At 56.4% G+C, this 19,861-nt stretch overlaps 1 protein-coding gene across 5 annotated transcripts in view; it reads left to right on the forward strand.

Moving 5' to 3' along the window:
* Positions 1–16,310, forward strand: part of PPP2R2C (protein phosphatase 2 regulatory subunit Bgamma) — a 133,816-nt gene extending 117,506 nt beyond the window's left edge. For 4 of the 5 annotated variants that reach the window (XM_021100973.1, XM_021100969.1, XM_021100970.1 and 1 more), the window contains exons 8-9: positions 5,190–5,281; positions 13,568–16,310. In XM_021100973.1, coding sequence (XP_020956632.1) covers positions 5,190–5,281; positions 13,568–13,859 — 384 coding nt within the window. In that variant the 3' untranslated portion in view covers positions 13,860–16,310. The remainder of the gene's footprint in view (positions 1–5,189; positions 5,282–13,567) is intronic. The other variant, XR_002346552.1, reaches the window with a different exon arrangement.

The raw sequence follows: 19,861 nt of genomic DNA on the forward strand, positions 1-19,861 counted from the left end.
CATATTCCTAGAGTCAGCAAAGGCCCATGGACCCTGAAACTAGGTGCCCTGGGTTTTTTGGTGGTTTTTTTTGTTTGTTTTTTGGTTTGGGGGCTTTGTTTGTTTGTTTTGCTTTTTAGGGCTGCATCCACACTTTGTGGAAATTCCCAGGCCCAGGGTCGAATCAGTGCTGCAGCTGCCAGCCTACACCACAACCACAGCAACGTTGAATCCTTAACCCACTGAGTGAGGCCAGGGATCAAACCCGCATCCTCGTGGTTACTAGTCGGATTTGTTACCACTGAGCCACAATGGGAACTCCTAGGTGCAGTGTTTACTGTGGGCATTTTGTGGGGAGGGGGTCCAGTCCAGACTTCACATCCCCAAAGCACTGAGGACCCAGTAACATCAGGGCATCACTGCTCTGGAAGACAGGGCCCAAGCCTGGGTGCTTGGCTTCTGGCCCAGCTGGCCTATTGATTCTAAAATAATAATAGTTACATAAAACCACTATAATAACTAACTTTTTTAAGCTGTTATGCACTAGAAGTTGTGTATAACAGGATAGTATTTAGTTGGCTTGCAATAGTGAACAGAAAGGGTCCTTTCTCCCTTTACGAGAAGCTTGAAAGAGAATCCAGGAATAGTGAGTGGCTGCAAGAACTGCTCAGGGTCCCAAGAACTACTTCTGTGATCTAGTTCACCATTATTGCATGTTGGTTTTCTACCTTCATGTGTGATACCTCATGAGGGCAAAATGGCTGCCCCACCTCCAGGAACTATGCCTACATTCCAGGCAGAAAATAAAAGGAAACGTGGGTTGGATCTGTTGCATGTCTTATCAGAAGCCCAAAAGCGTTCCCAGAATACTCAGAAGACTTCTTGAAATGTATTGGCTAGAATGGGTCCATGACCAGGCTGGGAAAATGAGTAATTGTACAGCCTCTGTGGCTGAGGACAGCACAGGAGAAAGCGGTGGGGATGGGTGTTGAGTGAGCCAGCCCTCAGCAGGAGCTGTGTTGACCCAAGTCTTTGGCTCCCCGTTCCTCTTCTAAGTCTCCCGGCTGCCCCGTGGGATGGGGCTGTGTTCACTCTATCTCATTTTATTTGGAGAAAATTGAGTTAAATGGCCTATCTGTGGCGGTAGAGTAACAAGCAGCCAACCTCGGATTGGTGCCCAGGTCCACACCCTCCCTCACCCAGCCAGCAGAGGGCAGGAGGCAGTCAGCATGCAGGAGAGAGACCAGCGGGAGTGTTCAGACCAGTGCATCAGTGAGGCTGCAAGGTGTCCACACACATGCGCCTGGAGGGGTGAACACGAGTGCCTCGCTCTCTGTGGCCGGGAACGAAGTCAGGCACCGTTCATCTTCCAGGGCGGGGGCTCCGTGCCTGGCTAGACCCTGGGCTCTGAGGGAGGGAGGCGCCACGGCCTGACCCTCAAGGGTCTCAGATGAGCGGACCACAGGGAACCTGACTCACTGGGAAGGCGGTGGGGCTGGGCTCCCCACGTGGCCACCTGTCTGAAAGAAAGAGCAGGTCCCTGTGCCAGCGCTTCCCTTTCCTCCACTCCGCTTCCTCCGCTGCCCGCAGAGCCTCTCACGCGGTGTGTGTGTTCATCAGCCCTTCGCCTGCCCAGGCTGCCTCTGCCCCTGTCACTCGGTGCCTCCTCCGAGACTCACAGGCCATCGAGGGCCCCCTCTGTGCGGCCTCATCTGTGCCGATTTCCTATGAGAAGCAGCCCAGGGCTGTGACGTGCGCAGGCACTGCTCCTTCTCCCAGCCCCCGTGCCCCCTTCCGCCCCGCAGCGCCCAGGTTCCGCCCCCACCCCGCCTCCAGGGCAGGTGGGCAGGAGCCCCTGACCCGGTGGCTCCAGTCCCAGGCTCGGACTGTTCCCAGACCCGTGCCTCCCGTCCTCCAGGTCTCGGGGATGCACAAGACCCCCTCCTGCCTCCTCCCTCGGGCCCCACCACACAGGGGACCTCCTCTCTCTGCCCACCTCTCAGCCTGATTCCAAAGCTCACCCTTCTCCTTCCAGCTGGCGGGTCTTGGACGTCTGTAGGGCTTGATTCACATCTCCGGTCTGGCTGTGGCCTCTAACCCCATGCTTGTATTTTATTTTACTTTATTTATTTATATTTTTAAAATGTATTGAGGTCCTGCGATGTGCTGGGTCCCATGCACCCCACTGGAAAATCTGGGGGGAACAAAGACGAATAGGTCTTGCCTCCAGGGGCATCCCTTCTAGCAGGGAAGATGACCAGAAATGCAGTGAATACACAGATAAAATAATCACAAGCTTCCAAGTGTGCGGCCAATAAACCAAGGGCTGCTGCAGAGAACATGGGGGTCCTGAAGCCAGGGGAGCAAGAGGATGAGCCCTCTGCTGGAAGGGTGTTTCCAGAGGAGGGAACAGCAGGTGCAAAGGCCCTGAGGCAGGAACACGGTCCGTACACTCTGGGGATGGTGAGCAGCTGGCTGGAGCAGAGCGAGCACATGGGAAGGAAGAGCCCGAGGTCAGAGAGGTGATGGGGTGGGGGGGGGCTTGCGTGCCCCGGTGGGTTTTGCGCAGAGGCATGATGTGATCCAACTTCGTTTCCAAGGGATCCCTCTGCTGCCTGTGGAGACAGACCAGGGCGGGGAGGGGGGCTCAGGAGACAGAGGGAGAGCAGGAAGCTGGGCGATGGTGTTTAGAGCAGGGTGGTGGCCGAGGATGGATGTGGTGAGAAGCTCCAGATCGCCTTGGATTCTGGCCAGGCTGCATGTGGGTGTGCAGACAACAGATGGGGAGAAAACGGTGTCATTTGTGGTCTTTGTACCAGGAAGGGTGGAGACAGTGGAGGGACCGGGGCTCGGTGGTGGATAGCCTCGAGGGGGCTCTGGCCATCCCTGGAGGCAGCTGGTGGTCCAGTGTGCACTTCAGGGAGAGAACGTTCTGGGGATGTCAGCGTGGGGACAGAATTTCAACGAGGCGTGCAGGTCGGGTGGGAAGGAAGGGCCATGGAGGGAGCTTTGAGGCGAGGCGGGCTGGAGCCCTCTGTGGGGAGGGCAGTGGCAGCCGAGGCCTGGGGAAGTCCTGTGTTCAGAAACTTCCAGGCTGTGGGGTCAACATAAATGCACAGTAAGGCCGGGCAAGAGCCTCGGATGCACCTGATGCACTGAGACAAAAGATCCAGAGACAGATGCTCGGGGTTCTCAAAGATGAATCGGAGCTTCCCAGACAGACGAGAATGAAGACCCCCTCTTTTTTTTGTCTTTTTAGGGCCGCACCTGCGGCATATGGAGGTTCCCAGGCTAGGGGTTGAATCAGAGCTGCAGCTGCCGGCCTCCACCACAGCCACAGCAATGCAGGATCCAAGCTGCGTCTGCAACCTACACCGCAGCTCACGGCAACACCAATCCTTAAGCCACTGAGCAAGGCCAGGGATCAAACCGGCGTCCTCATGGATGCTAGTTGTGTTCTTAACCTGCTGAGCCACAACGGGAGCTCAAGACCTCCTTTTTCTTCCCCTCCTCTCCCTGCCCGTGACTCTTGGTTTGTGGCGGGTGTCACTGCCAGGGGGGGAGTTGGACATGTCCTTCTCTCTGTCCCTCTGTAGTCAATCAGGGTCTCAAATGCCTACAGGGCTCTTTGCCCAGCGTTACCTCCTTGAACCCTCACCTCTTCTCCAGGGGAGGTCCCACGACCCCCTTTTCAGATGGGAACCTGAGGCTCATGGAGGCTAAGTGCCGAGACCAGCTCAGCAGGATGGGGCTGAAGAACGGGTGCCTTGAAACTTAAGGAAAGAAGTTAACATAAACAAGACACAGAGACATTTATCTTAAGTAAAGGTGGGAACCAGGGATCTCAAGGTCTCAGGGACCCAGAGCGCTGCCTCAAGGAACCGCACTGCTTTTATTGCGCTCTGGAGGATGACGTCAAGCGAGGAGGGGGTTGCAGCTGCAGGACAGAGGTTTTTTAAAAAAGTCACATGGCCGGTTCCGAGTAAGCTTTTATTCTGACCTTTGGGCATTTAACACTCATTAGCATTTGAGGAAGCTTGGCGTCAGCTCTCTCTGCAGAGCATCTAGAGACTCACCATTGTGCTTCTGCAGACAGCGTGCCTATCTGCAGCAACCCGGCGTGCCTAGGTTTGCACCTCGGTTCTCCCTGCTAATGCATCTCCTGCTAACGGCCCCTCATAAACCCCTTGGGGCCATGAGGCTCCTCTTTTATTCTTAAGAGGACGTATCACGCCGTGCAAACGGCGTCGTGCCGATCTGCACTGGCCTGGCGTGCCTAGACCAAGGCATTCCGTCCTCATTCAGCTGACCCCATGAATAACTTATGCCTTTAGGTCTTCGTGCTTAAGCTGAAGTCCTTCACCAGCACTGCGACTGTTTTCCAAGCAGGAAGATGGGGTAAAGGAAAGCAGGACAAGATGGGGTTTTCAGCAAAGAGGCTAAGAAAACATTGTAGAGACGTGCTCGCGACAGCTAAGTGACTTCCCAGGGACACGGAGTAAGGGGCAGAGCTAGGAGCCCAGATTTCCTGATGGCCATTTGTCTGCCCCTCCCCCACCCAGTGGACAGGGCCACGTCCCTGAAGAGCTGGCACCTAGGAGCCCCTGCGGGTCTAGAGCTTGTGGGATTGGGCTGCAGTCAGGTGCACGTAGGTCCTGGGGGGGTCTCCATCTCTCCTGTGGTGCCCGGGAACCCTGGGCGAGGGTCTCAGTCTTCCACTCGTAAGCTGTGTGACTTCAGGCCAGTTACTTCACCTCTCTGAGCTTCTGCCGAGATCCTGCCTGTGGGAGTGTCCTCCTTCTTTTCTCCATGATGGGCCCCAGTGTGCTCACGGTGACTCTTGTCCTCAGAAGGCACGACCCTATAACAAATAGTCACTTAACTTTTGACCCCAGAAGAGCCCATGAAGTGTGCGCTCTTTGCACTTTAAGGACAAGTCAATTGAGGCTCAGAGAGGTGAAGTCACTGTCCAGGATCACACAGCCAGGGAGGGACAGAACCAGGATTTGGTCCCTTCAGGATTTTCCCTTCGTCATTGTGACTGTCCCCTCTCTGGCCAGGCTGTGGCTCCTTCCCTGTGGACAGGGTGAGTTGGGAGTGCCACGTGGACCCTGGCGGCCCCAGCCCTGCTCCGTGAGCCCCTCCTCGTGCAGGGGGCCAGGAATGTCAGGGCGCCCCCCTCGACGCACCGCAACCCCTTCTCTCGCCAGGTCCACGATTACCTTCGGAGCAAGCTCTGTTCCCTGTATGAGAACGACTGCATTTTCGACAAGTTCGAATGTGCCTGGAATGGGAGTGACAGGTAACCTCAGACCTCGGACCCCACCCCAACTAACTAGGGATTTTCTGTCCAGCGGGGCCAGCTGGTGACCTGGGCAGGGTGGCGGGGGTGGGGAAATTCACTGTTATCAACCCTGAAGAATCAAGGTGTTCCTAGGAGGCCACCTTTTCTTTTTCTTTTTTCTTTTTCTTTTTTTTTTTTGTCTTCTGTCCTTTTAGGGCTGCACCATTGGCATATGGAGGTTCCCAGGCTAGGGGTCTAATTGGAGCGGTAGCCGCCGGCCTATGCCAGAGCCACAGCAACGCCAGATCCAAGCCAAGTCTGCGCTACCTACACCGCAGCTCATGGCAACACTGGATCCTTAACCCACTGAGCGAGGGCAGGGATCGAACTTGCAACCTCATGGTTCCTAGTCAGATTCGTTTCCACTGCGCCACGATGGGAACTCCTGCCCCCTTTTCTTATAGCAGGTATGAGCTCTCAGCTCTCAAAGTCAAGGGCAGAAATGAAACTTCACTTTCTGAAACTACAGCTAACATTCATTTGGAGCCCTGGTCTCCTGAATGATAGTGGAAAGATCTTTAGTCAATTTGGGGGTGCCTCACCACATAGCCCCTTCCCCAGACTGTCAGGGGTGAGCGAACACCAGCAGCAGGTCTCGAGCGCAGGAGGTCTATTAGAATCTCGGAAGAGGGGCTCATTGCTGCCAGATGGGGACTCCAATACTCCCCTGCGTCTCTGTGTGTCTGAGCAGCTGTGTGGCTGTGACCACTGCCCGCCCTTTCTGCACATCACCACCAGGGGGCACCTGTGAACAGGGGATGCTGGGCTTCCAGAGTCTGGAGCCACCAAGCTCTTCCTGGCTTCTGGGTGCCAGCCTGGAGCTGAGCTGTCCTGCCTCTCACCCACCACGTCCTGCCATACACTTTACATACCAGCTTTTCCAGCCCTGGTAGCCCCTGCCACCTCCCTCCACAACCGGCTCTGCTCCCACCCCTGGAACCCTGACCACACTGCACCTGGCTCATTCCTGCTGTTACTTGGTGTTACTGGCTCAAGCCACCTCCCCCAGGAAGCCCTCCAGCTTGATGCCCCCAGCTTCCTGGGTTGTCCTTCTGTGCCTTCGCATTTATTACATTTTCATCTTGCCTCTGGTTGCCTTCCCCACCGGTGGGGGTGCCCCGAGGCGTGGGACTGTAATGCAGCCCATCCTGAGCCCCTCACTTGGGACCTCAGCAGTGTCCAACCCATGGCTGTTGACCTTCTGGAAGGCATAGGGTGTGCCACCTCCTTCCATGTCATCTCAAGCGTCCTATGAGCCCAGCACATCCCACAGAGGAGGATCCCAGCAGAAATAAAGTCCAGTCCCTGCCTTCCAGGAGTTCAAAGGTGAAGGGGAGAAGCAAGCACTGCTGTCCAAGGCCCCCACCTTTGCAGACTGAAGCAAACCTTCTGAATCCCTCAGCTCAGGTTTCCTGTTCTCATGTTAATGAGAAACTTCCAGAATCCTGGTTGTGTCAATAGCAGCGCAGAGCTGGATATCTGATAACCCTCAACAGTGCCCCCAACCCACATCCAGCAAGACTTAGATGGGGGAGAGGAAAGGGCGGTGGCTTTGGGGTCAGACACCCTCGATTTCTGGTCCCACTCCACCACTCTCCAGCTGCTTGCTTGAAAAAGCCACCTGCCCTCTCTGAGTCTGCTCACCTGGAAAGTGGGTCTAACAAACCATGACTTTCAAGGGCTGCTTTGAGGATGAGACCCTGTGTACGAAGCTTCTGGCAAGGCCATGGCTCCGTATTGGCGGCGTATGGTCCAGTGATTTATACACACATCTGTCATCTGTCTTGTCTGAAAGGCCCACCTAAAAGGCCACCTCCTCTAGGAAGCCCTCCTCGATCTCTTCCACCTGGGAAGAAGGGATTTGTGTCAACCAAATGTCTTCCAGTTTCAGGAATCAGACAAAAGCCTAACCTTGTTCTGAGACATTCCAGCAGGGCTACCCCAGGGCTCCTGCTCTACCTTTGGGGCCATCTTGTCTCTGTCCTCTCCCGTCTCTGTGCCTCCCAGCTTCTCCACACTAGCCTCAACCTCTCCCACTGCAGATGGCTCCCCCTTGCTGTTGGGGAGGGAGAACCCAAATAGCCCCCCTTCCAGTGTCCTCACAGCCTGCAGTCCTCCAACTTGGTATATGGAAAATTCTCACGGAAGGACCCGATTGGCTTTGCTTGGGTCACATGCTCATGCTGGGGCCAATCAGCATGGACGTGATTAATACATGCCACAGTCGGCCAGCAGGGGGCGGTAGAGGGCCTTGAGGGATAGCTGGTCCAGAACCACAAGGATTGGACGGGAGCCTTTCCCCAGGGGAAAGAGGAAAGAGGGGGACGAGAGCAGCCAGGATGGGATCCCCACGTGCAGATGAGGATGAGGCTGGCAGAGGTGAAACAACTCGCCTCGGTGTCAGCCAGGGCAAGGACGCCTTTTTCCCTCTTAAAGGAACCCTGGGCCCTTCTGTCCTGGGGTGGCTGGCAGGGGGCTGGGACCTGGTGTTCCGAGGTGAAAGTGACACCTCTCCCAGTCGATGACGGGGGCGGTGGGGGGGCTCTCTTCTCCCTGGAGGTGTCGCAGGATCCTGAATGGAAGGAGGACCAGTGTGGGTTGCAAGTGATTTTAATGATTTCACGCTCCCTTCCCTTGATGGCTCAGAAGCCTGGGTGTTGTGTGAAAGCGCCCACTGGATTCTGTGAACTGCTCCCCAGAGAATGGGCGAGGCTGCCTTTCCCTTTTCTCTCGCCCCTGCGGGTGCAGAAGGGGCGGGAGGCCCTGAGTAGGCAGGGCCCTTCCCTGGGCATCCATCACCCACTCTCTCCTCCCGCCTTCCTCCCTGGTCTTGGGCTCCTGGTCAGACAGGCAGGCGGGGCTTCAGGCCACAGGAATGGTTAGAATCCAGAAATACCTGCTGGCTTTTAGCAAATAGCAGGAGGTGGGAATTACTGAGCCCAGCGCTGTTCTAGTGTTTTATTGAGTTATCTAGTCCTACTCACCAGGGGCGGGAGTCCCCCATTACCATGTTTTATAGACGGGAAAATGGCACGGAGAGTCAGGAAGCGTGTTGGGCAGAGCTGGGATCTGAACTCAGGGAGCCCAAACTGAGAACTGTCTACACTGCATGCGCTTGGTCTGTGCCTTTGCCTTTTAGGCCCAAGTAAAGCAGGTGGAGAGAGAAAGGCCCATCTTGACAGCGAGGCCCATTGGCCCCCCACCCCCTGACCCCGGTCACCCAGCATCAAGGCCACCCACCTGGATCCTGACCTGTCTGAGCTTGTGGGCTCCTCTCTCTCTGCTCCGCAGCAGGTGCTCTGGGTCCAGGAAAGGGAGGCCTTGGCCCCTGGGGCTCGGATTCCCCAACCGGACCAAAGCTGCATCCCGCCCCCCAGGCTGCTGAGCCCATAAGGCTGCTGGTATGGGTTTTATGAGCTCCCGGGTGGGTCTCTTTGCAGGCTCTGAGAGTGACCACCTCTGGGGCAGTGTTAGAGCCACCCGCCCCCAAGACAGCCCAGCCAGGAGGTGGACATCACAGAGAGAGGGGAGATGAGGGGGGCACCCCGGCTCCCCCGGGGGAAGGAGAAAATGCCACCTTCTCTTGCTGTTGCCTCGGAGTGTCACCTAGTGCCCCTTAGTGTCCCAGAGCCGGGCACAGGGGTGAAAGAAAAGGGCCACAGAAGGGGGAAGGGTAGGAGTCCCCTTCTAAGGAAGCTCAGCCCACCTGGCCCATTGCATAGGTCCCTGTCCCTGTGACCCAGCCTGACGTCGGGCCTGACCCCAGTGGTCGCCAGCTGCAGGAGTGACAGTGGGTGTCTGTTGGGATCTCAGGCAGGCCGCCTCTGTTGTCCACTGAACCAGACAGGCCTGATGGGGTTGCCGTCCCGGGTGGAGAGCTCAGACTTCATCCTGGGGGGTGACCCTGAGGCCTGAGCATCGCCTCTGCAGGGCGCGTGCGTGCGTGCACACACACGCTCACACACACACACACACACACACACACACACACACACACTCCCACCTCGCCTGCCTCACCCTCCCTCCTGTGCCCTTTGCAACTACTCTCCCCGCTCCCCAGCCCACCCCCCAGTCCTCCCCGCCTCTACCTCCTCGCTCACCTGGGAGAGGGCACTGCCTGGGTGGGGGCTCCCGCCTTTCCCGCGCCCCCGCAGGCTCCCTTGCACACGGAAACTCCAGTGCGGGCCCCTCATGCCCTGGGTCACTGCCACACTCCGCCCCCACCACCCCGTGCTCACAGCCCTTCTGCCTCCGGAGACAGCACCGAGGCATGCCGACCCAGGAGAGCCGGTCCCCTGTGTCACCTCCTTAGCATCCATCCATTACAGCCAAGGTGCCTGCAGCCCCCTGCACCACCCACCCCAACCCCTGGCCTTGGGATACTTCGGCGCTGGGTGGCAGGGTGGCCCCTCTCTCCCCCACCCCCAGCCTCTCCGAGGCGCCGACTTCACCCAGCCCTCCTCCCTGTCCTCCGGCCTGAACATGGGCTGCACACCGCTGGCTGAGCCGCTGGGTCAGGTGTAGCTGCTGCCGGTGCGGACCTGGCCGAGGGTCTTGTGCCTGGACCCCTGAGAGGCAGCTGCTGGCACACATGGCAGCCTAGGGCATTGGGCGTCAGTGACTTTTAGACGCCAGATCTGCTCTGCTTCTGGGCATCTTCAGGCTCCACCACTCCCTGCTCCCATGCTGGGGGCTCACGGGGTCCAAAAGCCTCAGGGGTCACAATTTAGGGGACATCAGAGCCAACCTAGCTGTCCCCAGAATGCGCTGATGTCTGAGGAGAGAAGAGGGGCTTCTCTGGGAAGAGGGGGGAGCGGAAGGCACTTGCCCCCCCACTGGCTGCGCAGGCGGGCTCCTCTCGCCCGGTGGGCGGATGCATCATTTCATTGTCTCAGCAACACGCAGGTCTCTTCACACCAATTAAGATTTTAGAACAGAAAAGAATAGAAGCAGAAAGCACACTCGAATTCTCCACCCACCCTCCCTTCATCTCCAGGGATTAGACAAATCTTTTAAAAGGCAGAACCATTTACTCCCCCCCTACCCCACCCTGGGCCACCCCCACTGCTCCCCCAGCTAGCTTCAGAGACCCCTCCCCTCCCCTCTGGTCTGTCCCCTGTCCCTGTTTAAGGGGCTGCTGGGCAGGTCATCTCATGTCCTTCTAAGACTTCCGACAGTGGCTGGGCTCTGGGCGACCCTTCCCCGCCATTTGTCCTTTCATTCATTCAGAGTTCTCGTCATGGTGCCGCAAAAACAAATCCAACTAGGAACCATGAGGTTGCGAGTTCGATCCCAGGCCTTGCTCAGTGGGTTAAGGATCCGGCGTTGCCATGAGCTGTGGTGTAGGCCGGCAGCTGCAGCTCCAACTTGACCCCTAGCCTGGGCACCTCCATAGGCTGCAGGTGTGGTCCTAAAAAAGAAAAAAAAAAATTCGTCTGTAGGAACCATTCATTCAGTCAGCAGGCACTCAGTGAGCACCTCCCGGGGGCAGCACCTTCTGAACCTGCAGGTCTGACGGTGAACGAGAGAAGCTTCTGGTCCTTCAGCCCATTTGATTTACAAAACTTTGATGGGGGGACGGGGGTTGGGGTGTGGGCATGGGGGGCCCTGCTTGGTCTGCTCTGTTTAGCGGCTGCCGAGGGCTGTCTTTCCATTCCCGGAGGCTTCACCCCCTAGGAGGCCGAGCCAGGCCCTGGGGACTCAGATCAGACACACCTGCCCTGGGAGCCCCCACCTGGCGAGGAGCCTGAGGCACAGGTGGACCCTGGCCTGCGGGTGCTTAGCGCTGGGAAGTGTCCCCACGTGTCCCTCCAGCTCCCGCCTCCACCCTCCTCAGCACAGACTGTGCCGGGGGCTGACTCCCTGGACTGCATCACAGGCCTCCATGCCCGCTGGCTTCTGGCCGGGTTTGAGGGGGGCACTAGAAGGCTATCCGAGGGCAGGAGCGGGGGGGCACTTATTCCTCTGTTCCCTGTGGTCTTTGGGGCAGGTCCCTTCAGCCAGCCCCTCTGCTCTGTTCTCTCTCTCTACCTCTCTGTCTTTCTGTCTCCATCTCCCTCTCTCTCTCTCTCTCTCTCTCTCTCTGTCTCCTGTGACCCCTCCCACCACCCCTCAGGCCTGGGAGATGGTATCAGAAATCTCCAAATGGGAGTTCCCTTTGTGGCTCAGCAGTAACAAACCTGACTAGGATCCATGAGCATGTGGGTTCGATCCCTGGCCTCACTCCATGGGTTAAGGATCCGGCATTGCTGTGAGCTGTGGTGTAGGCCTGCAGCTGTAGCTCTGATTCCACCTCTAGCCTGGGAACCTCCATATGTCACGGGCGTGTCCCTAAAAAGACCAAAAAAAAAAAAAAAAAAAAAAAAAAAACCTCCAAATGTACCGGCCCCAGGGCACAGCACTTCCTGTGTTCCCTTATAACCTTCCAGAACCTTGGCCAACCGCCTTTCTCTGGAGCTCTTCTCCAGTTGCCCAGTTGGCCTATGCCCTCTGCCCCCTGCTGGGGCCCAGGTGAGCCTGGCGCCCTTCTGCCTGGAGGACCCCGAACACTGATGGAAGAGCCACTTCAAGCAGGGGGTGTGCCATCCTCATTACCCCCAACCCCCCACCCACTGATCTCTGACGACAAGGCAGAGAAAGTCTGGGTGTCAAGGACAGGTGGCACCAGGCACTGACACTGCAGACCGTGGCTCTGGCGGAAGGCTGGCCTCATGGGCACTCAGCTGTCTCTAGAAACCGCACAGCCTGGGCAGGGAGCTGCTCGCGGGCTGGAACCCAAAGGGAGTTCCTGACCCAGACTTGCCAGACCCCGAGCTGATAAAAGGTCCTTTCTGTGGAGGACCAGAACTTGGAGCAGCAGACTTTTCCATGAGAAAGGAGCCAGTGTGCTCTGCTGTCACCGTGGGAGACAGACGTCACTCCGTCGCTGCCCTCTGCCGGGGAGACGCCCCGCCTTGAGCAGTTTCAGGGGCCAGGCAGCCGACAGGCCTCCCCAGCCCACATCTGGGCCGTCACCGTCGAGAAGGGACCAACAGTAAGAGAGGGTCCATAGGCGAGGTGACAGGTGGCTTGTAATCACGAGTTGTCATTCTCAGGTGGCCCTGGGAGGCGGGCTTCCCCTGGTCTCCCATAGATATGTTACTGCCCGGCCTCAGGTACCAGCCGATACACTCCTGGTGTCAGTTGATCAGCCCCCGTTCTCCCACGAGAAGGAAACGTGTTTACGAGGACAGGTGTCACTTTGGCTTGTGACTCAGCATCATCGGGGGACCCTGGGCATCAGACCCTGCAGAGCCCAGTGCCCAATAGGACAGCCAGCCTGCCCTGGCGCATCTCCCACTCCTCCGCACGGGATTAGCCCTGCAACCTGGGTGACCCTGGAGACCTGGCTCGTGTGTGTACCCCTTATAAACCCAGGCGTCCTCGTGGCTTATCTTGGAGCCGTGATAGCAGCAGGAAGCACAGCTGATCTCCGAAAGGGAGGAGGGACTCCAATCTGCCTGTACTTCTCCCGGACAACATTGAAGGGGACCACTTCCTTACCCCTCCTGGAATCCATGCCCCCTCCCCCGTGATTTTGTGCGCCCTGCCCACCCCCCCACGCCGGCTCCCAAACCCCAGACCCCTTCCCTGCGCCCAGGCCTGTGTAGCTGCCATTCTTTCTCTCCCAGCTCTTACTATGCAGAATGACATCCTTTCTCTGGTCCAACGGGAATCCCTTCTCCTTTGGGGAGGTGGGAAGGGGAGAGACACATGTAAAAGGCTCTTTGGCAGGACGTCTATAAACACTTGCCCATCGATGGTGTGCGAAGTTTTCATTAAGTCACTCAACAACTCAGACAACAGAGAAGGTCCTGGGTCCCTGCCAGAGGGTGCCTCTGGTTGATTCAGGGGCCCACCCTTTGTCAGCACAACGTTTATAGCCCAGTGTCACCTGTTGCCTAGTCTCAGTCAAAGTCGAGGCTGTCACCCCTGGACTACAGGGCAAAGTACAAGAGAACGTTTTTATGGTGTTTGGGGCAGAGGAGTAAAAGGGTCTCGGCTCCCGGCCCTAAGTCTGTGACCGGCGAGGTGAGGGAGGACAAAGGACCCCCAGGGAAAGGTGAGTGGGGTGGGGGGCAGGTGTGTCCCCACCTGCTCCCGCGGGCTCCGTCCTGGGGCGATGGCCCTGCAGGTCGCCGGCGGAGGAGGGGCGGGCGTCTTTCTTCCCCGGCCCCACCTTCATGCCTCTCCTCCTCCCGCCAGCGTCATCATGACCGGGGCCTACAACAACTTCTTCCGCATGTTTGACCGCAACACCAAGCGGGACGTGACCCTGGAGGCGTCCCGGGAGAGCAGCAAACCCCGGGCGGTGCTCAAGCCGCGGCGCGTGTGCGTGGGCGGCAAGCGGCGCCGGGACGACATCAGCGTGGACAGCCTGGACTTCACCAAGAAGATCCTGCACACGGCCTGGCACCCGGCCGAGAACATCATCGCCATCGCGGCCACCAACAACCTGTACATCTTCCAGGACAAGGTGAACTCCGACATGCACTAGGCGCCCCGCGCGGCGGTCCCCGCCCGACGGTCCAACGGCCACTCGCGGAGCGGCCACCAGGGGGCGCTGGGCCGTCCCTGCAGCATCCCCAGGCCCGACCGCTTTGGCGGGGGCGCTGATCTCTTCGAAAACAGGAAAAAGAATGTTCGCGGCTCGGAGTCATCGTGACCGACGTGACGGTCGGCCTTGAAGTTCAGTTCTTTCATCCTGTACTTTAACCGCGTGCAGTCTCCCCCACCTTATTCGGATTGTGGCGTCTGCGCGTTCCTTTTTCCCTCCAGCGGTTGCTTTCTGGGGATGCAGGAGCCGCCGGAGCCGTTTCTCGCGCGCGCCTCGCTGGCCCCAGATCAGGGCTCCGGGGACAGGTAATGAAGCTCAAACAAGCCAGCCAGGGATTCTTTTGATGAAAAATGGAGCCATTGCCACTGTCTCAGAGCTGAGGTTCGTGCCGTTTTGCTTTTTGGATCGTGGATTCATGCTAAGAATTCGCAAGCTCCTCTTTTAGGTTATTTTAATGTCTTTCAATATCCCAGGTCCCTTACAGTTTCCTGAGAGGAAGGGGGTGGCATCGAACCATGTGTGTGCCTGTTATCTTCACCATCTGACCACTCTTCTGCCGCGTGCCAGGCGTGCTGCCCTCCCTCCGGCTGCTCTGCCGGCTCTCCTGTCATCCTGCAGCCCTCATCATGGGCACCTCGGGGGAATGTGCACTGCTCCCTTCGTGATCTTTCTGAATCTTCATCATGACCTTAAGAAGTGGGTGCCATTCATTTCCTCCATAAGCGCCAACTGCTCACCAGGCGCCAGGCTCTGTGCCAGGTGCTAGGGATTAAAGGTGGATGACTCGTCTTCCCACTGTACACGTAGGGAAACTGAGGCCCAAGGTGTGCACCAGCCGAGGTGGGGGAGTCAGGAATCTCATTCAGCCCCCTCCCCCCACAAGGCGCTTCCCAACACACCGCGTTGGTGGCTCATGTTAAAGCAGCATGCTGGCCTGGAAGGTTCTAGAACCATCTCTTCATCTTACAGCAGGTGAGCCATGACGCGGGTCCGGGGAGAACGGAGATGCAGAATGGAGAAGACCCCGGTTGCTCCTCGCCTGTTGGCTAAGGAACTCCACCCCACGACTGTCCCCCAGCGCCTTTCCCACGAGCACTGAACTGCCTCCAAAAGAAATTTGCATGTTACGAGCATTTTAGGATACATTTTCTTTAAGGACCCACGGTCTCCAAGGACACTTCCCCGAGGGCCACAGAGAACGCGGTCTTTCCAGGACAGTTCCTCTGGCTCTGTCGGGACCAGATCCGCCCATGTGCCAGCCACGCCCACATGTCTTTGCCCTTGGAAGGCAGCAGAACCCATGGGGCTTGCATTTTGATTCAGAAAGCAGAGTGCAGAGGCCCAACCGAATCCAACATTTTTTTTTTTTCACAAGATGTGACCTAACCCAGGAAATAGACCCAACCCGAGATTTTTCTCAACGGATAACAGTGTCCTTTTTTGTGTGTGAAAGCACAAAACACATGTGCACTCACTTCCGGCCATACCATAATTACGCAAGGAAATGGGTCCATTGTTGTTTTTTTTTAAAATCAACATGAATGAAGAATGTTTGTTTATATATCACTGTAAAATCCAGGTGACCTGGACAGTATTATATGTACATATCTATTCTAATTGCAATTAATCACAGGATCAGAATCCTTTTTCTCCCCTTTGTAAAGAGTTTCAAGGATGTGGTACATTGTATAGAAATCTTCTCGAAGCCAAAATCCAGCTCTGAGGGCCTTACACAATTACTCGGATATTTGGCGAGACCCGCTTCCCTTTGTGGTTCACATGCAGTGGGGAAATTTGCATTTGCTCTTCGAGGTTGCTGTCCGATCAGAGATTTAAAGAGCGCACTATCTCTACAAAGTGCGAATCTTACACTGTCTTCAAAAGGAGGTCTTACCCCAGGTCCTGATTCCTTACTCTGTTTTAAACTTTGGATACCAAACCAAAAAAGAAAAAAAAAAGGATCTTAGAAGAAGCAAGGAAACACGTCTTTGAATCCCTGGAAAAGAAGACTGTCCAGAGCAAATTGTGAATAAAATACGCGTTGAAAAAAAAGGCGTTGAGGGGGGAGGGGCTAGCCAAGGCAGAAGGGCCAGTAAAATCGTCACAAACTTTGCTTCCTTACTGTTTCAATTTTCTGCTCTTTTTGAATGGACGGGCATCCACCTCGTCAGTGGGTTGTTTTTGTTTTTATTTCCATACGCGCTGAGGTTCGGGCGCTTGGTGGCTTTGGAGACCTTGTGGAATAGACTGGCCTGACCGGCTTGGACTCTGTAATTCATAGGTGCGTTCTTGTTTTCTTTGGTGTCTCACAAACTATCCAACTGTTGAATAAGATTATAAATATGTTAATACCAGCTTTTTCCAATAAAATAACAAACGTTACATCGGAAAGGAGGCTTGGCAGGCGGCTGGTTTTTAATGAGCCCCCCCCCCCGCCCCCATGGCCAAGGGTCCCCTCAGGAAGGGGGTGGATGTATCCGTGGGCAACGGGGGTCACCTCCAGGCTTTCCTGCCCCTGGCTCGTAACCTTTCCCAGGTCTGATTTTATCACCGAGGAGGTGCAGCTAATGATGAGTGAGAGCCCCCTCTCGGGAGTGGGGGGGGGGCGAGATTAAACTGGTGAAGGCCTGCAAAGCACGGCGCCTGGCCCATAAGCTCGCAGTAAATGGCAGTGGTTTGGTTTGGTTTCGCAGCACCGGAGCAGAGCCCGCTGTCATTTCCAAATGTTCAGGTGTGCAGCAAAGCGAGTCCGTTATATATCCGTCCATTCCTTTCAGACGCCTTTCCCACGTAGCTGAGCGGGAAGCATCAAGCAGATCTCCCTCTGCTCCGCAGCAGGTCCTTCTTACTTCCGCAGGTTCCGTACAGTAGTGTGTTTATGTCAATCCCAAGCTCCCACTTCAGCCCCCAACACTTCCCCTTTGGTAAGCGTCAGTGTGCTTACTCAAATCTTTTTTTTTTTTTTTTTTTTTTTTTTTTTTGTCTTTTTCCCTGGGGATATGGAGGTTCCCAGGCTAGGGGTCTAATCAGAGCTGTAGCCACCGGCCTATATCAGAGCCACAGCAACGCAGGATCCGAGCCGCATCTGCAACCTACACCACTGCTCACGGCAACGCTGGATCCTTAACCCACTGAGCAAGGCCAGGGATCGAACCCTCAGTCTCAGGGTTCCTAGTCAGATTCGTTAACCACTGCGCCACGACAGGAACTCCCTGGTTACTCAAATCTTTGAGTCTGTTTCCATTTCGTAAATAAGGCTTTTGTATCATTCTTTATCAGCTGCCACATATTAGTGATCTCGTGTGGTATGTGTCCTTCTCTGACTCAGTTCACTTAGTGCGATCCTCTCTAGGTCCACCCATTTGCTGTAAAGGGCATCACTTCCTTCTTTTTACGGCTGAGTAGTATTCCCTCGTATAGATGTACCACAGCTTCTTTATCCATTCTTCCGTTGATGGACATTTAGGTTGCTTCCATGTCTTGCACGTTGCCTTTCTTGAGGGTGGCCAGGGTGGGGCCCTGCTGGGAGCTTTGGGCAATGCCCAGGGGCTGGCAGCCAGATGATGGCAGAGGGGTCAGTGGGGCTCCTAGAGGGCCAGGGACCTGTGGGCAGCTGCCCTTCATGCCAGGCCCTGGGTTGAGCTATGAGCAGGCCACAGGGCGACCCCTCCAGGAGCAGCAGGAAATAGGTTCATACTCTGCTCCCCTCCCCAGACCTCTCCCAGCTACTGACCATCCTCTACTCAGATGAAGGCACAGCGGTCACCCCGTCTTCCCTGAGCCCTGAGGCTCTGAGGCTCCTGACCCCCATGGGGCAATGTCCTTGAGCCTGGGCTTGGGGTTCGGGCCATTTGCTGATGTGCCCAGCTGCCCTGTCAGCATTCCTACCCTGCACACGCTGTGTCATTAACGCATGAACAGCTGATACCTCGGCGCCCCGCGAAGAGTTTGCGTGCATCGGCTCGTTTCACCAGTCCCCGTAAAGGCGGATGCTGTGCTTTCCTCATTTTATAAAGATGGACACCCAGTCACAAAGACGGGGGTGCCTTACCCAAGGCCACAACTGTCGAGTGCTGGAGGCAGGATCGCCCCCCAGGCAGCATGTCCCCAAACCGGGTCCTGGGCTCTCCGCCTCTGGAGGGCTGTTTCCAGGCCCCCAGTCCTGCTCCTTCTCTGCCGGGAATGAACGTTGGAGCTGGGTCAGGGCCTGCAGAAGTTCAGCCATTTGATGAGAACTTTCACAAAGGCGCACCAGTTTCCAGGGGTGGTTTCCTAGCAACCGAGAAGCTTTGTGAGCTCAAAATAATTGCCCGAGTCTCCAGTGATTCATTTCAAGCAGCCCTGTCCTTTTTGAAAAAAAACAAAGCCCCATTGTCTCTACCTGAAAGCTGTCAGAGTTCTGCCTGGGCCCACACAGTCAAATGACAGGATGAATTTCAGAGAGGGGCTGCAAATCCACCCGAGGCGGGACTGTTAGGGGGACCAAAGTTAAAAATAAACATGGAAAGGAATCCGTTATTAAAATGCTGCAAAAAAGATGTCCACACACGCCAAACAGAGCTGTTTGGGGCCGTGACATTCGTTTTGCACACGTGTGATGCCTGGGAGAGCGTGTGCCTGACTGCATTATTTATAGACGTGTCAAAGGAAAGCTAACTTCACCATTTGCCTTTGCAAATGTGCTTCATCACTCACTGCTCTGTTCAACAAGTGTTTTCGGAGCGCCCACGGTGTAAGTAGCACAGAGGCTAAGTGGCTCAGGGCAGAGTCGAAGCCTGGCTTCGATAGCAGCTATGGATCTTGGGGCCGTGACCCACCCTGGCTGAGCCTCAGTTTTCTCATCTGCAAAGTGTGCGGAGTGATGGTACCTCCCTTGTGGGGTGGTGGTGATTAAACAAGAAAGTCTGGGTGTTCCCTTTGTGTCTCAGCGAGTCACAGACCCAGCTAGGGTTTGATCCCTGGCCTCGTTCAATGGGTTAAGGATCCGGCGTTGCTGTGAGCTGGGATGTAGATTCCAGACACAGCTTGGATCCTGTGTGGCTGTGGCAGTGGCGGAGGCCAGCAGCTGTAGCTTCCATTCCACCCCTGGCCTGGGAACCTCCATATGCCGCAGGTGCGGCCCTAAATAAACAAAACAAAAACAAAAACACAAGAAAATCATTGCCTAAGTGGTCAGCACAGAGCCTGGAAGCCGGTTTGATGCCCTCATTGCTTTTCCCGCCTCCGGTGACCCACTTTCAGTGAAGTCTTGGAGTCTTGACCAACCCTGGGGCCTGTCCCTGGGGGGAACAGAGGCAGCCCGTGTCCACGCTGAGAGGGAAGAGGGCTTGAGGAGGAGTGGGGGATGGAGGGGGAGGGCGGGAGGGGGAGGGTTTGCTGCAGGCTCACTGGGACCCCTGCCACCACCACCGAGGATGGTCTGGGGTCTGCGTGCCTCCCCGGGCCCCCTGACACCCTGGGCCAGAACCAGATTTGCTGCAGCCACACAGGCTGGGAGGGCAGGACCCCATTCATCACCAGCAGCCACTTTCCTGCTACTGGTAACTGGGTCCTGAACGGGTTTGAGAGATATCTCCGCTCCCTCTCGCGTGCAGACCGGGTGCCGTGTCAGTCCAAGTGTCATGAGGTCGGTGTGTGACCCGAGCGAGGCCACCCCCACCTCTCCCTGGCTCTCAGGCCGGGAGAAGAATGTTGTATCCCCTCCAGTTACTCCCAGCAGCTGGGAATCAGGCACATGGCAGAGGAGGCTGGGAACCAGGGCTGTTCTTGGGGAGCCAGAGGTCCAGCCCAAGGTCAGGGCCGGAGAAGGACGCCTGCGGGGGATGAAGACAGAAAAAAGAGCAGCGCTGGTTCTTTCCCATGCTGTGCCTAAGCACCCTCCAGAGAAGCCCTGGCTTCTGCCTTCCAAAAAGACTTTTTCTTTTCTTTTCTTTTTTTTAGGG

This window comes from Sus scrofa, chromosome 8 (genome assembly GCF_000003025.6).
Source record: "Sus scrofa isolate TJ Tabasco breed Duroc chromosome 8, Sscrofa11.1, whole genome shotgun sequence".
Taxonomy (NCBI): Eukaryota; Metazoa; Chordata; class Mammalia; order Artiodactyla; family Suidae; genus Sus; species Sus scrofa.